Raw genomic sequence first — 15,479 nt, 5'->3', positions numbered from 1 at the left:
GCCCTTGGATAAGTTTCGTGAAAATAAAAGATCCCTTTAGCACATTAATGTCGTTATGTGAACCGGGCATACAAAAAAGTGCATGCCATATCCAAAGATCATATGAAGTAACTGCTTCTAAAATAATAGTAAGTTTACGGATGTGGCCAGAATACATGCTTTTCTAGGCTGCGGGACAATTTTTTCACTTCCAACGCATATAGTCAATGCTTCCCAGCATTGCTGGGAATCCTCGTTGTTCAGCAACAGCAAGCAATCGGGTAATATTATTGGCATTTGGAGATCGCAGATATTCATCTGACAAAACACTTACTATTGTCTCAAAGAATTTTTTGAGGCTCTCCATTGCGGTGCTTTCACCAATACGTATGTATTCATCCATAAAATCTGCAGTAATCCCATACGCCATTATTCTAAGTGGTGTAGTTATCTTTTGCATAGAAGATAAACCTAGTTTTCCGGCATTATCTCTTCTTTGGACGAAGTATGGCTTGTAAGACTCTACCTCATTTAGAATACGGAGAAATAGGGGACAGCTCATCCGAAATCTTCTTCGAAATAGATTCGAGGGGTATACTGGATTTTCTGCAAAATAATTATGAAATAGGCGCTCGTGCTCTTGAATATGATCACACCAAATAAACTTATGACGTTGGTGATTGTCACGATGCCTCGATGACTGTCCATTGGCCTCCTCATTAAGAACAACATCGCTATCATTTTCAGAGGATACATATGTCAACAATTTGCGAAAAGAAGGTACGAGCCATTTGATGAAGGAAGTGGGAGATCAGGGGAGACTATTAAATTTCGGTTCTATAGATCAAATAAAAGAAGAGTTTGTGAGAATGTGAATGTTAGCAATATGCGTATTTATGGAGGAAAAAGTTACCGTTATATATAGGAAAAAAATATTACCGTTTGAGAGAGACAAAAAAAGTTACCGTTAGAGAAAATACAAAAAAAGTTACCGTTGTAGAAATGACAAAAAATATTACCGTTACAGACATGAGTGTAAATTTTATTATTAATACGTGACTAGGTATTACTATTAGAAAAATGGATAAAGAGTACTAAATAAAAAAATTTGGCCATCACGTTAGAAAATGCACTAATTAAAAAAAATTACTATTTTTATAATACGAATTTCGGTTTAAATAAAATATTGTATTGGATAGTCAAAATTGTATAAATATTTAATAGAAAGTAATATTTGAAAAAAAGATAATAAGATAAAAGAGTTAGTAGTTAAGACTGTAAATGAAAGAGAGAGAAAAAAGTAATAAAAAAATAATACAAAAATATTATTTAATAGAATAGAGATAGGGATGAGGAATGAGATGTAGGAAGTTTTTAGAAGATGAATAAAATTTAGAGATAAATTTTAAAAAATGTAATTTTAAATTAAATTATAAGAATAAGGATGATGAATCGGATGGAAATGTTCTAAACGGGATAAGATGCTTAATTCAATGAGAGTGTTATTGTATTTTAAAGTTTGAACTTTAGTTTTTTTATGAAAATAAAAATTAAGGAAATCCTAAATATAAATATTGACTCGTCACCTCCTCTATGCACCGTTTCAATAGCAACTCAATAACACGATTTCCTTCTACGCGATAAGAAAATTCCCTCCCACTTAGTCGCTTTATTTTAATGAAAGGATTTGTTTTCGCTATGGTGGCCGTGCGCGTAAATACCTCTATTTGCATACTGCAACAATAATTTCTCAAAACAAAATAACATTTAGCAATATAGGAGATCAAACATAAAACAAAATGAATAATTTCGAAGAATGAAGAAGATCTCTATAAAACGAGTGGACTTCTATAAACACTCTCTTTAGACTCTCTTTCTCCATATTTCTACAGAAACTCAGTTACGAGAGCAAGGTGAGGTCATATGAGAGTTTAAAATCATCTAATATAGTTAAGTTCACCCTTAAAAATCATATGGATGTAAGCTTTTGCGTCAAACGACGCAAATATTCATGTATTTTTCTTTATTTATATTTTATGTGTTTGATTCATTAATATTTAATTTATAGATGAGCATCTGAGCATTGTATCAAAAGCCAAAGTGCATCTTGGATCATTAGATTGTACCATTAAGAACTCTAGAGGATTTAAATCCAAGAAACAAAGGAGTATATAATTAAAATAGATTCATTAGAAAATCTCTACACAATTTTAGAGAGTGATAACAAATATAGATCGATACAAACTCAAGTAGCTCAACACGAACTTAAATGATTAAGGAGACGTTTGGTAATTTTTTTCATTTCATCTCATATTGTATTATTTCATCTCATCTCATCTTGTTTCATTTTTAAAAATCACTCAAATGAAAATACTTTCAAACTAATCATTACAACTTTTCTAAACTTTCAAATAAAATAGAAAAAAATAATTCAATTTTTTCAACATCAAAACTTAAACTATTTTACTACTATCATAAATCATTTTATTATTATTCATAAATTTTTCAACTCATCTCATTTTCCAAACATCTCCTTAAAGATTGTTTGGATGCCTAGATATTTTCATATATTATCATATATTTTTAAAACTTCTCATAATTTATTTTCCAAACATCACTTAAATATACAATACTTTTTAATTTTTAATTTTAAATTTTTATCTAATAATTATCCAAACGTAAAACTCAATACAAATTTCTCAAATTTTCAAATAAAATAAAATAAAAAATTCAAAATTTTAAGATTTTAAAATAAAAATTATATTAAAAAATTTAAATAATTTTTTAATTTATAATACTTTTATTCAACTTACTCATTTTCTATAGTCTTATAAAATATCTTAACTCAAACTATTTTATAATTTTCACTACTATTCACAAACCCATTACTATTTACAAAATTATTAGATATTCTAAGGGCTTGTTAGGACACATAAATATTATTAAAACTTCTCAAAATTTAATCTCCAAACATCATTAAAAAAATAAAACATTTTTCAATTTTAAAATTTTAATCTTTTCATTTAATCATTATCAAAAAATAAAATACAATACAATTTTTATAAACTTCTAACTAAAATACAAAAAATTATACAATTTTTTCAAATTTTAATACAAAAATAATATTAAAAAATATGTTCAAATAAATTTTGAATTTTATAATATTTTATTTTTTAATTTTTAAAATTAAATAAAATATATTCATTCAAATGATTTTTTTATTATTTATAAATTATTTTATTATTATTAAAAAATCTTAAAAAATTCTAAATATCCAACCCAACGCCTGGAGATTTCGAAATGATCCCAAACTCGATCGGCGTATTTAGATATGCGAGTGCGGACGGTTAATTCATGAGAAATACCATTTTTACCTAAGATTTTTGCCGAAAATTTCCACCGAATTGTGTTTTCATTCATTTATGGTCTGATACGATAGACTTTGACGTCTCGATTGATTTAAATTTTGAGTTTAATTAAGATATAAGTTAAAAGTTGAATAAAATATTATTTTTTAATATTATTATTTTTTTAAAATTAAAAAAAATTAAATTATTTATTATATTTTATGTTAAAATTTAAAAAAATTATAATAATTAAATGATATTAGTTAAATTGAGTTGAAATCCAAATGGGCCTACAAGCTATCCACTTAGGCATTTTTCTTTCAAATTTTAAAACTGTTAGTTTTAAAAATGTTATTTTGTTATGTTTTAAAGCCTAATTTGTTATATAATTTATATAAGATAAAATGATATGTTTTGTTAGAAATTAAATAAAATTCTTCTATAATAAAATTTTTAATATTAATTTTGTTTTAAAATTTTAAAAAAATTAAATTATTTATTATTTTTTATATAAAAATTTAAAAAAATTATAATAATTAAATAATATGAGATGAGATAATTTAATATATGATAACAAAACTTGGCTTTAGTTTTTTTTTTTTTTATAAAATTAAAAATTAAAGTAATCCTAAATGGATAAGTTTTATATAGATATTTTACAAATAAATAAGCCATACTAAAAAAGAATAAATTTGTTATATTATTTTAATATAAGGTTCACATTTTTATAAAAAGATTATAAGAGAATTGTAGATTTGTATAAATTATTTTTAAAAAAATAATAAAATAACCCAACTTAAAGGGATTTTTTACATTTTTTTTTGTGCCAATAGCTTTTAAAAATAGGAAAAAAATAGGCATAATATGTAGGTTATATATTATTAAATAAGTATTATATCTATATATTGTTGAATTATAAAAATATTTGAAACTTATATATTATAGAGAAACTATAGAGTTACAATTTTTTTTAATAATTTTTCTATAATTTTTAAATAAAATAATATTTTTAAAATAATATTATATATCCTGATCCGGATCAAAAGAAGAATTGGAGCAAAAAAGTTAAAACTTTTTCACCTCACCACGCAGGCAGACATACACACGCGTGAGTGAACGGAAGAACCTTCCTTCAACAGTACCCTCCAAAATATTCGTCTTCCTCACTCTCATTATTCCCTCCCTCGCAGCTTACGTCTCTCTCTCACCCTCCAAACATCAGAACAGAGACAACAACGACAACCTATGACTTCTCCGAAACATCCTACCGATTCGGCGACGGCAATTACCGTTCAACCTTCGTCGCCGAGATTCCCCATGAGCGGGACCCCCACCTCCGGAGCCCAACGCAAGATCGGGATTGCCGTGGATCTCAGTGACGAGAGCGCCTTCGCCGTTAAATGGGCCGTCCATAACTACCTCCGACCCGGTGACACTGTCATCCTCCTCCACGTTCGCCCCACCAGCGTCCTATACGGCGCCGACTGGGGTGCCATCGACCTTTCCGTCCACGACCTCGCCGACGATGAGCTTTCCCACCAGAAGCTCGAGCACGACTTCGACGCCTTCACCTCCACCAAGGCCAATGACCTTGCTCAGCCCCTCGTCGACTCACAAATTCCCTTCAAGATCCACATCGTGAAGGACCACGACATGAAGGAGCGCCTCTGCCTCGAGGTCGAGCGCCTTCGCCTCAGCACCGTCATCATGGGCAGCCGAGGGTTCGGCGCCTCCCGTCGTCCCTCCAAGGGCCGCCTTGGTAGCGTCAGCGATTACTGCGTGCACCACTGCGTCTGTCCCGTCGTCGTCGTTCGCTTCCCCGAAGAGAAGGATGGCCCCGACACAAATCCCGTTGTCGTAGCAAAGGCTGGTGTGGAGGATGAGCAGGAGTACCATGATGCATTGGATAAGCAAACTGGTAATTTTATTTAGTTCATAATTTAATGGTTTTTTCCTTTTTTCCCCTAAGATTTTAGTTTTTGATAGAGAATTGTTTTGATAGTCTGTTATGTTTTGTTTTATGAAGTAACTAGAAGATGACAGTTTGATCCTGTTCGAGGGAAAATAAAAATAATTTTCTCTATTAGGGATCGAAAATTCTTTTTTAATTGTCATTTAATGGTGCGATCATCCTGATGCCAAATATCTTCCTAGATTGTGGTGATTATGCTTTATCTTTCATCTCTTTCGTTCAGTTATCTTCTCATTGTCTCAGTTACACAGGAAAAAAGTAGCTTTTGTGGTAATGTTGCTTGTACATGGTGCATTGTGATTCGCATTTGATCCTGATATTGTTTATTGATTTTATTCTCCCCAAACTTTGTGTGTTTTCTTATTTTTCGTTGTGGTTATATTTCTCTGGTAGCAGCAACCCATTCAGGACTACAAAGAATTCAAACTCCATGATTCAGTGTGTTCACTGACCTTTTTGCAAAAACAGTCTTACTATAGAATTTTTTCAGGTTTAACCTTACAAGTTTTGGGCAAGGAATACATTTTGTACTCCTTTTACTTGAAATACCCTTTCATTTTAACACATACACATCCGCTGTGAGGGACCCAACTAGTATTTATCTCCACCTCATCGGCATCTTGTTCTTTGTAATTTATATTAAACTAGTATATCGGTGTCAAAGTTATAAATATCTTTATTTGCAGTTGTTTTTGCTGAAGTGTGCCATTTCCAAATGAAACATCACGACGCCCATATATTGAGGATCTAGTTCAATTTTCTTTTTTGCATCACTTTAACCGTTTCAATGTCTTTTGTCATGTGCTCTGGACTGCCATATTTGGCTGACACGTGACCTGATATGTGTTCCTTTTTTCCTTTTTTTTTTTTTGGAATGGCATCATAATATGGATGAAGGCTTAATTTTTTCTCCCGTTGTTTCTTGTTCACATGTAACTTATGTCTTATGGATTGAATTTTCAGTGAATCTGTCCTTCAGGTTCAGATGCCATATTTATATTTAACAGTTCCAGATCTTCTATTATTACAGCCATTTTAAGTGGAGCGTTTCATTTCGAACGAGAAACATGATGACGCCCTTTATTACAGAGAGTTCAGTTACTTTCTGTTTCAGGGCACTTATAACAGTTTTACATTAGGTTCTTCACAAGTAACTTATGCCTTATGGATTCAATTTTCACTGAATTTATCCTTCAGGTTCAGATGCCATATTTATTTTTAACAGTTCCAGATCTTCTATTATTACAGCCATTTTAAGCGAAGCATTTCATTTCGAACGAGAAACATGATGATGCCCTTTTTTTTTTCTGAGTTCAGTTACTTTCTGTTTCAGGGCACTTTTAACAGTTTTAGATTATGTTGTTGTGTCATCTGGATTACTGTATTTTAATGGGCACGGTATATGGTTTAGTGCATTGTTAAAGAGGCCTTTGCATTAGCGGAACCATGTTGAGCCTAGACATGGCCCCCCCTACCCTCCCAAAAAATAATTAATAATTATTATTCAAATTGAAATAAAATTTGGTAAAAAATAATATTGATCCCAAAAAACTTGAAAACTTCTTCAAATCTTTCAAACATATGCAAATTCTCTTCTTGAGTCTTCTTAAAAGTATGAAAAAAACTGTGCCTAGATTTTCTTTAAGTCCATAAATTTTTCCTCCAAAATATAAAAATGAGTATACATACCTAAAAAATCCAAAAATATACCTCCAAAAATTTAAGAACTTGAAGATATGAGTCAAAAAACTCAAAATTTGGTTGCTAAATTATGAATTTTTATATCTATATGCATTAATATATTTTTCTTTTATAAAAATTCAAAAGTCATTCATTTTTTTAAAAATTAAAGTTTTTTTTATTTTATTTTTTTATTTTTATTTTTATTTTTTATAAAAAAAGCCGTTAAACGTTTGCATATTTTCTCCGAAGTTTCTTTGATCAATGAATCAATCTTTTATGTAATGAAAAATACATGAACAAAAATATACAGTTGGATTTCTTATTTTATTTTAACTAAAAATTTTAATGCGATAAAAAATGTTTGTTATAAATTGAAGGAATATGAAATGCAATTGCATCTATAATGTATTTTTTATAATTATAAACAACAAAGTATATAATATAAACATATACATTCACATATGCATGTATGCAAGCATAGCTGTCGTTGCATAGCCTTCTTTCTCTTCTCTTGTTCAATTTCTTTTGTGATGTAACTCTAAGTTCAATGTTTCAAATACGAATACGCTTTGTTTGCTTTTGGGTTCTAAATGCTATCTTCATTTAAATGCATCCAGCATCCAATTTAATCTTTCTAGGCTAAGCCCATTTGACTTTGGGGCTTTAAGTTACACAATATTTTGGATTGAATATCCATGACTTGTATTGCTAGACACTCATAGTTTGGTGTCGCACTTGTATATGTCCCGTGTACTTGGGTTATACCTATCAATTTCATTACTAAAATTCTGGTTTACTGATAAAAAAAAGTTGCTCATATTGCTTCTTGTTAATTGAATTGACCTATTTACCTTTTAGGCTTGAATTCATCACCCTTTGCTCGTGCTAAGTCCATATTGTAATAATTAATGGATGCGGGTACACACACAGAGAAATACATATATATATGTATTTGCATGTATCACCATGGTGTACACGAGTCAAATTTGAGTGAGTAGTTGATTGTCAAACACTATTTGTTTGATTTTATTCGAACGAGAGTCAAACAAAAGCTTGTCATTGAGTTATATTTTATATTCATGAAAAACTGTATTATTATTCAAATCAGTTCTTGTTCATGAGTTAGTTAATCTTGACAAGATAGATTATTGATTTTATATCTTATAACTTTGATTTTGACAAACTCATTTTGAATTTGCATAAATACCTTTATAGTTCATATATGTATATATATTATATTTATATAGTATAATATATAGATTTATATAATATGTATCTTACTAGCAACATGCATTGTAGTAGCAATATGATTGTCTATTATCTTTTGAATAATTTAAAATGTTATTATTACTTATGAAAAAATAGTTAAAATGTTATCAATTATAAGATTAATATCAATATTACAAAAAATACTAGACATGAAGTTATATGAGTTTCTAAGATCTAATATGAGGCGATTCAAGCTTAGAGTAGTCTTGTTTATCTATGTCCCTGATCTTGCCATATCTTTGTAGATATCAATAAAGGCCCATTTTAGGAAAATTTCTAACTGCTTTATTTAAAATCTTTCCAAATTCTGTTGGTCGCATGAGATTTTGTTATTTAAGAACCATGTACTAATTCAATTTGGCATTGAGATGATGAAAAGTATGCTTGGTGATGTAATCTCAAGAGTTAGATCTTAATGGAAGGTGTGCATTACAACATTTTAGTAGTTTTTTAGCGTGCACATTGTAATTTGTTTCGTAGTTGTAGTCCACATTGCCAAATGGCTCATAGTTTGGAATTGCATAGTGTAATTGCCCTTAAGATTAGAATTATGGTTGGAACTTCACTACTGTCACTACTGTCGATATACTTGCAGCAGTTCCCAAGCTGGAGTGCCAGTTATGCCATATTGGAGATAAGAGAAAAGATGGAAGACCGAAGATGTGCTTAGTGGTATAAATATTTCTGGGAAAAAGATTTTGATGTAGCTGAATGTAGCACCCTTGAGGCACTAGCACGGAATAGTGATTTATGCTTTTGGGACAATCTATTGTTTTTCTTTCCAAAGAGAGGCTTGGATAGTTTGATAGAAAGCCAGAAATAGGTCTCTACTGTTTTCTTGCTCCAGGAACAGGAAAATGGCGTTCATCGTTGGAGAAGATCATGAACTGAGGATGTAAGCTGTGCCCATTGAATTATGGGTAAAAGGATCCTGTTAAGGGGGATTATTACAAAGAGTGCATGTGGGTTAGCTGCAGAAGGGACTTGCAGGGATATGGATTGCGTGCAAGGTAGTAGTAGCTAGAGTAGGAGTGTTCGGTTAGGAGTCTTGGAGTCCTAGAGAGTAATGTATTTATTAACAAGAGGATAGGGCCTCAGTAGATAGGTCTAGCATTATATTTTTAGTCATTTGAGTCCTGTTTAGCTTTATTTATGTTTATCTGTTTGTTATGTATAGAACTGGGTAGCTGCAAGAGTCAAGGTTATTTAAGTGGCTCGAGCAGCATGAATAAAATTATTAGTGAGGTTATTTCCTAACCCTTGTGTTTGAAGGAGGCCTAGGTTACCTATAATAACCTACATATTTGCACGTAACATTCAATATAGGGAAGTCAAGGTGAAACGATCCATCTGCTTTCCCTGTACGACACCTATTAGGAGGTCTGTGTCTAAGATTTGTAATAGATCCCTTGAGATGCTAAGAGAGTATCTTGGCTGCTGTGCGTTGTCAGTAGGTAATTGGAGGGTTAAAACATTTACAGAGTGTTTTGCAGGGAGATTTTACTGTAAAAGCTGAACATATAGAATAAAGAACAAGAGGTTGCTGATGTGGACTAATGATAGAATCTAGGATTTTGTACACTTTGTACAGTATGAGCTTCAGTTTATAAAAGTTTGTTTTCACAGTGCTGACATTATAGCTTTGAGTGCTGGGGTTCCTCCATACGGAAGCAGCATCGACTATTTTCATCCGGATGGATAGATAATATAGCAAATTTTTTGTATATAAAGTATTTTACTAGTTAAAGTTGGATGCCATTCTTAAGGAGGTCTCTTTTACTTCGGATTTGAGTATATGAGGGTTATGAATGGGATTCCCGCATTGCCTGAGAATGAGAAGTTCTGTGGTTTATAATTCCAAATTGTATAAACTTTCTTAGTCCTTTTGGACTATAGTCCCAAATGAGCGTTTGAGTTCTCCTGGGGTCATGACAAGCTCTTTTTATGTATTTTAGTAAATGCAGCTGCTAGGACATTGACTTTGTGCATGGTTATGAACTGTCTCTGATCGACTGGTTGCCTATGCTCTCTGTGGTATAAAGTGGCTGTTAAAGATGGCAGAGCAAATTGTTGCCTTTTATAGTCATTAGGCAGTTCACTTGAGGTCATAATTATTTTTTATTATATTTTTCGATTGTAGAGGTCATAGTTATTTTATGTTGGAACGTTTCATTTATGTCCCTGATCATTTGACTTATTTATCAAAAAAAGAAGAGGTGGGGGGTGATCACCCTGCAACTCTTGACCTAAGAAATTTGACACGTTTGATAGCCTGTAGTCTGGGTCACATTACTTTTTATGCAACTCATGTCGTTATTTCTCTGCTATATCTTAATGTTGGTCTTGAAACCTGGTTTTCATGACTTGTAGACGTGGACAAAGCCTCGTAAATGGATGGTAGGGGATCATCAAAGGATGTTTGACTCGTCAAATGCTCTGTTTGGTACTGGTCTCGCATTTGCCCTTCTCGCTCCTTTATATATATATGAAGTTTGGAATGGATGACAAATGAACTCTTCTTTATTTTTAGGTATTTAAATATGATAGGCTGCACTATTTTCCTGCCATGTAAAATTTTCTGTGTGAGTCCTTTTTCTTCTGTCTGCAACCTCATGCTTTGGTTTTATAACATCAAGAAGAGGATATAAATTGGATATATGCCTATCATTATAAAATGCCTATTCTTTATTTTATTTGAAAAAGGGGTCGAGAATTCCTTCAGGTAACAAGTGATGCAATTTCACGAAATAATAGTTTCTTACAGCCGTTTTTTGTAAGTAAAGAAAGCACAAGGGAGCATGTTTCTCCCAAGGAGCTAAAAGAGTTCATGATTTAATTTTACACCTTCAAATTTTAGAAGCCATATGTGAGCCTACACCACTGTACAATTTTCATTTGAAGGTTCCATCTGAAAAATTTAGTTTTAGTCTGCTTATTGACATACTAAACACATTACTGATGTGTAAGCTGTAGTTTTACACATTGACTTTGTAAGTATAAGAACTCTTCTGGGATTGCTTCAGTGGCCTTTGTTTCCACCTTTCATATGTTCAAGCTGAATCTGAACTCTTTTTCACACTCCATGCTAGCTATTACCAAGCCACTGTATATGAATTCTTGATGACATCTTTATTCAATAAGAGATCAAATGCTACATTTAGACAAATATTTTATAAAAAATAAATTTACAAACTGACATGACTTTTTATAAATAATGCCTAAAATGCACTGTTGATTTCTGGCTGTACTTTACTCGTCTTCGGTTTGATTGGGCTTTGTTTGGAGCCCATAGAAAGAACAGGTAAATGTCAGTAGCAGGAGTTTCCCACTATAATCAGCTGAGGCCTACCTCCAAAAAGTTAGAAAAGTAAAGCATTTCTCAAATAGAAAACAATACAGCGAAGAAATCATTTCTAATTTTTTTAATGATTTTCAGGTTATCCTGTCAGACTTGACCAGATGTTCAACAGTTCAACTGCAAACCTTTATTATCTTAATCATAGTAGTTTATATATGTTCCTTTTAGATCTTTCAAAGTCTTGGAGGTATATAACCAAGAATATTCAAGGAGTCCCCTTTTTTCAAGCAAATGGAAGAAAATAAAACTCATTATTCTCTGTCAAATGAATTCAAAGGAGATGGGCTTAGCCATCAGTCAAAGTAGAAAACCATTAAAGGTTATTACCAATCATTCAAAAGCATGAATGATGACAAAGGAAACGCGTTCACGGTTATTAAGGTGATATAGGAACCTCGTAAAGACAAAACACAGTTTTGAAATGTTACATATTTAGTTAAACCAACCAAATTAGGTATTTGGTGCAAACACAGAGTGATGGGATTCAATGTTTTGGCAGCATATTGAGTGGCATATTCTTGTTTTTATATTCATGGGCACTATTTAATTTTGATAACAAAGTCACGCCAAAAGCCATAGTGACTGACACCTGCTTGTTTACTCTTCACTATCTCATGGAATTCTACATGCTTGCTTAGACGTCTCTAGTGCCCATGTATGCATTTTCATTTCAATAATTCATGATTCTCAATCGTATTGATAGATGTGACGTATTCTCATTCTTATTAACCTTTTTCCCACCGAACAATGTAAATTTTTTTTAACCATTAAGTAAAAATAAAATAAAATAAAGATTCCGTACAAAATGTCGGTAGACATACTCAGTGGATCTACCATTTCTCTTAAGATAAAAGCTAAGGCATTTCACTTTCTCTATCAACCAGACTGAATAGAACCCACGTTAGACTGATGAAAAAGAATTTCCTTTTACGTCTTTGCAAATTCCATAAAGAGAACGAGGAAGAAGTGGCTGTCGTTTCAAGTTACAAAAGGCTATGTCCATGAAGAATAATAATAATTCCCTCTGTGGGTGTCGCATACACAGATCGAAGGACTAACAGTTGGTGGAAAAAAAAAAAAAAAAAAAAAAAAAAAAAAAAAGAATCCAAAGCCCAATCAAAAGCAACCAGAATATCAATCATCTTCAACGGCGGGGAAGGTTTCAAGGGGAGAGACACCACAGCCACACAAAACTCTCTCCCTCTACAAGCAACCATTTTCCACCACAAACACAACCTCAACTTCTTTCTTGGTCTTGGTTTCTCTCTATTTTTTTTTTTTTCTGAGAACATTAGTATTAACTCTCTCTACGATCCATCATCTGTCGATTAAAATACTAAGCCAGGATTTATGGTGGGCACGTGGATATGTCTCAAAGCTTGACTCCATTTCTAGTCTTAGTTTATTTATCTTATAATTGTAATTATTTGTCTACTCTATCAACCTAGTTACAACCTGGTTTAGACAGTAGACCCACCTAAATTAAATGCATTGATTGGGCATACGGTAAATAACTAATATTTTTTTTTTTTTTGTCCGAATTTGAGGTTTTCTAGGGGAGATTTAAAATATTAGTTTTTAGTATTATTATTGTTTTGGGATTAGAAAAAATTGTATTGAGATTTGAAAAAGTTAAATTATTTATTATATTTTATGTGAGAATTTGAAAAAATTGTAATGATGAGATGAAAATTTTGAATTTGAGTTGAGATTTTTGGATTACCAAACCTGCCAAAATGAGACTATATATATATATATGTTTTGATAAAGGAGTGAAGGGTTTTGAACTCAAGTTTGTCATTTGGAGGATCGGGTTATATGCTATCAGGCCATTAGGCTCTTGGTGATAAAGATACATAAAATAGGCATATAATGATTAAATATTTATTGAATATTTAATGCCTATTTGATAATCCACACGGATAGAAATTTATGTCCTAAGGTTCACTTAAAAGAGATATTGACTAAAAATCAGAAAAGATCTTATTTAAAACTACAATTCCAATACATTTGTTTAAGACATCATACCCTCCAATACAAAAGATTACCAAGTGTTTTCTTAGAAATAGCTAAATTCTCTTAACTTTTTACATATGAAAGGGTGAAAACAATATGCCTGCACCGTCTGTGCAGACTCTGCTTGTTCTCTGCCAAGTGATTTTGAAAAAACAGTGGAACAACAAAACTCAACTCTATATACCCTCTTTATAGAGTTTTAGTTTTGTTATCTGGTATGTGTGGGATCAGTGACTCAATTTAAGGGAGTAAAGGGTCCTGCACAAATTGAGGGAAATGAATTAACATAAGATTTACACTCCAAGAAGTATGATGCTGACAAGTGAATTAACATGATTACAAATACTGTTTAATTGTTGGTCAGAAGCCATGGCCATTCCTTTGGAAGAAAATAGTGCCACTCAGTTTCATTTTCTGTCCTGCACTACTGAGGAAATTGAGATGCCTAACCAAGGTTGAATAAGGAATAACATTTTGAAAATTAAGCCACAGAAAGAAACAAAGAAAACCAAAAACTGCTCTGTTCAACACAGTACAATCCATAGAAGAAATGAATGACTAAAGACTTGTATGGACCCAACCCCAGTTGACATCATACTGACCATAATAAGAGAACTTCCAAGACCTCAATCATTATTATTAGAAAATAAATGAAAACGAAAAAGAAAAATAGAAATTTACCTGAAATCAGGTTGGAGGGCTAGAGGTTGGTAAAAAAGCCATCAAGAAATGAAACATCCAATCTTGGCAACCATGCTTCTAAATCTTCAGGAACCCTCCCCTTTGTCTTTCCTTGCTTCAGCATTCCCAAATCTGCTTTGTCACAGTTCTTTTGCGATTCTAAGGCTTAGCTGAGAGAACCGGCATCCTTGATCATTCTGCTTTTGAATACTACATCTGTCCAGAGATTGATATTATCTGCAAAAAGAAAAGCTCAGGAAAAGGAACAAGAAATGTATAAACTAAAACAAAATAACCGAAACAAGAAAACAAATCTTAAGAAGAGAATATATATATATATATATATATTTATACATACTTGTAAAACTGAAAATGGGGTTCTTGTATCAGGAAATCCCTCTTCTTGTTGCAGAACTTGAGGCTGGGGGAGGCGGTGTCGAAGATAATGGAACTACTTGATTTTCTTCATCATCTTCATAAACACCTACTTGAATCTCATCCCTATGACTATCATCATCGTCGTCATCGTTGTCATCAACATCATCGTCATCGTCATCTTCCTCAGTGTTAGCTTCTCTCTGGGGATCATCACCACCACCACCACCATCACCATGATCATTATCACGGTCGTTTCCTTCATTTCCTGCCTCGTTTTGAGCATTACTATTGAGACAACTTTCACAGGCAGAAATGGTAGGACCGAGCTTGGGGCCGGAGCCATTCCAGGGCGTAAAAGACTGACAAATATGGCAAAGAAGGGTTCTCAAATGCTTAGCCACCAGGAAGTTTGCACCATGAATCTGAGCATCACAGTTCCAACAAAGGCTAGCCTGATCAGAGTCGCAGTATATATTGGCTGGAGAGTCACAGAGCTCGCACTTCATATTCTTAAATCTCAAGGAAATGGTACCAGATCTTGAAACTCTGATCACATCTTATGCTTATTCCCTGGCCTGCTTTTATTTCTCTGTGTTGTTACTAAAGCCACTGGGACTAAAAAAAAAAAAAAAAAATGATTTATTTTTGTAAGGGACTGGACAACTTGCAACTGTTTATACTTAAAACCAGGCACTGAGAGACATTTTATAATCTCATATCAATCGTAAACTTTAATGATACTGTAACAAATGAATAAAAATAGGAGATTTTCTTGAGTATGTCTTAGATCTCTTCT

General features: G+C 32.4%; 2 protein-coding genes across 2 annotated transcripts; one reads left to right on the top strand and one right to left on the bottom strand.

Annotated features, from left to right (window-relative positions):
• The first annotated feature begins 4,418 nt into the window (after positions 1-4,418).
• Positions 4,419-10,824, top strand: LOC122279901 (universal stress protein PHOS32). The gene is made up of 2 exons (XM_043090796.1): positions 4,419-5,244; positions 10,621-10,824. Exons 1-2 carry the CDS (start codon positions 4,572-4,574, stop codon positions 10,638-10,640), a joined length of 693 nt encoding a protein of 230 aa, XP_042946730.1. The 5' UTR covers positions 4,419-4,571; the 3' UTR covers positions 10,641-10,824.
• Positions 10,825-13,568: 2,744 nt separating this feature from the next.
• LOC122278753 (B-box zinc finger protein 25-like) lies at positions 13,569-15,330 on the bottom strand. The gene is made up of 2 exons (XM_043088944.1): positions 14,664-15,330; positions 13,569-14,542 (listed from the first exon to the last, which is right to left on the bottom strand). The coding sequence occupies exon 1, from the start codon at positions 15,187-15,189 to the stop codon at positions 14,692-14,694; it is 498 nt and encodes a 165-aa protein (XP_042944878.1). The 5' UTR covers positions 15,190-15,330; the 3' UTR covers positions 13,569-14,542; positions 14,664-14,691.
• Between the last annotated feature and the right edge of the window lie 149 nt (positions 15,331-15,479).

This window comes from Carya illinoinensis, chromosome 10 (assembly GCF_018687715.1).
Source record: "Carya illinoinensis cultivar Pawnee chromosome 10, C.illinoinensisPawnee_v1, whole genome shotgun sequence".
Lineage (NCBI taxonomy): Eukaryota > Viridiplantae > Streptophyta > Magnoliopsida > Fagales > Juglandaceae > Carya > Carya illinoinensis.
Note: the sequence above shows the minus strand (reverse complement) of the source record. Positions and strands in the feature narration are given on the sequence as shown.

Excerpts from the sequence above, each read along its gene's own strand:
- LOC122279901 (XM_043090796.1), top strand. The coding sequence starts at position 4,572 with ATGACTTCTCCGAAACATCCTACCGATTCGGCGACGGCAATTACCGTT. Across the intron at positions 5,245-10,620 it reads TGCATTGGATAAGCAAACTG|ACGTGGACAAAGCCTCGTAA; the intron begins GTAATTTTATTT and ends CATGACTTGTAG.
- LOC122278753 (XM_043088944.1), bottom strand. The coding sequence starts at position 15,189 with ATGAAGTGCGAGCTCTGTGACTCTCCAGCCAATATATACTGCGACTCT.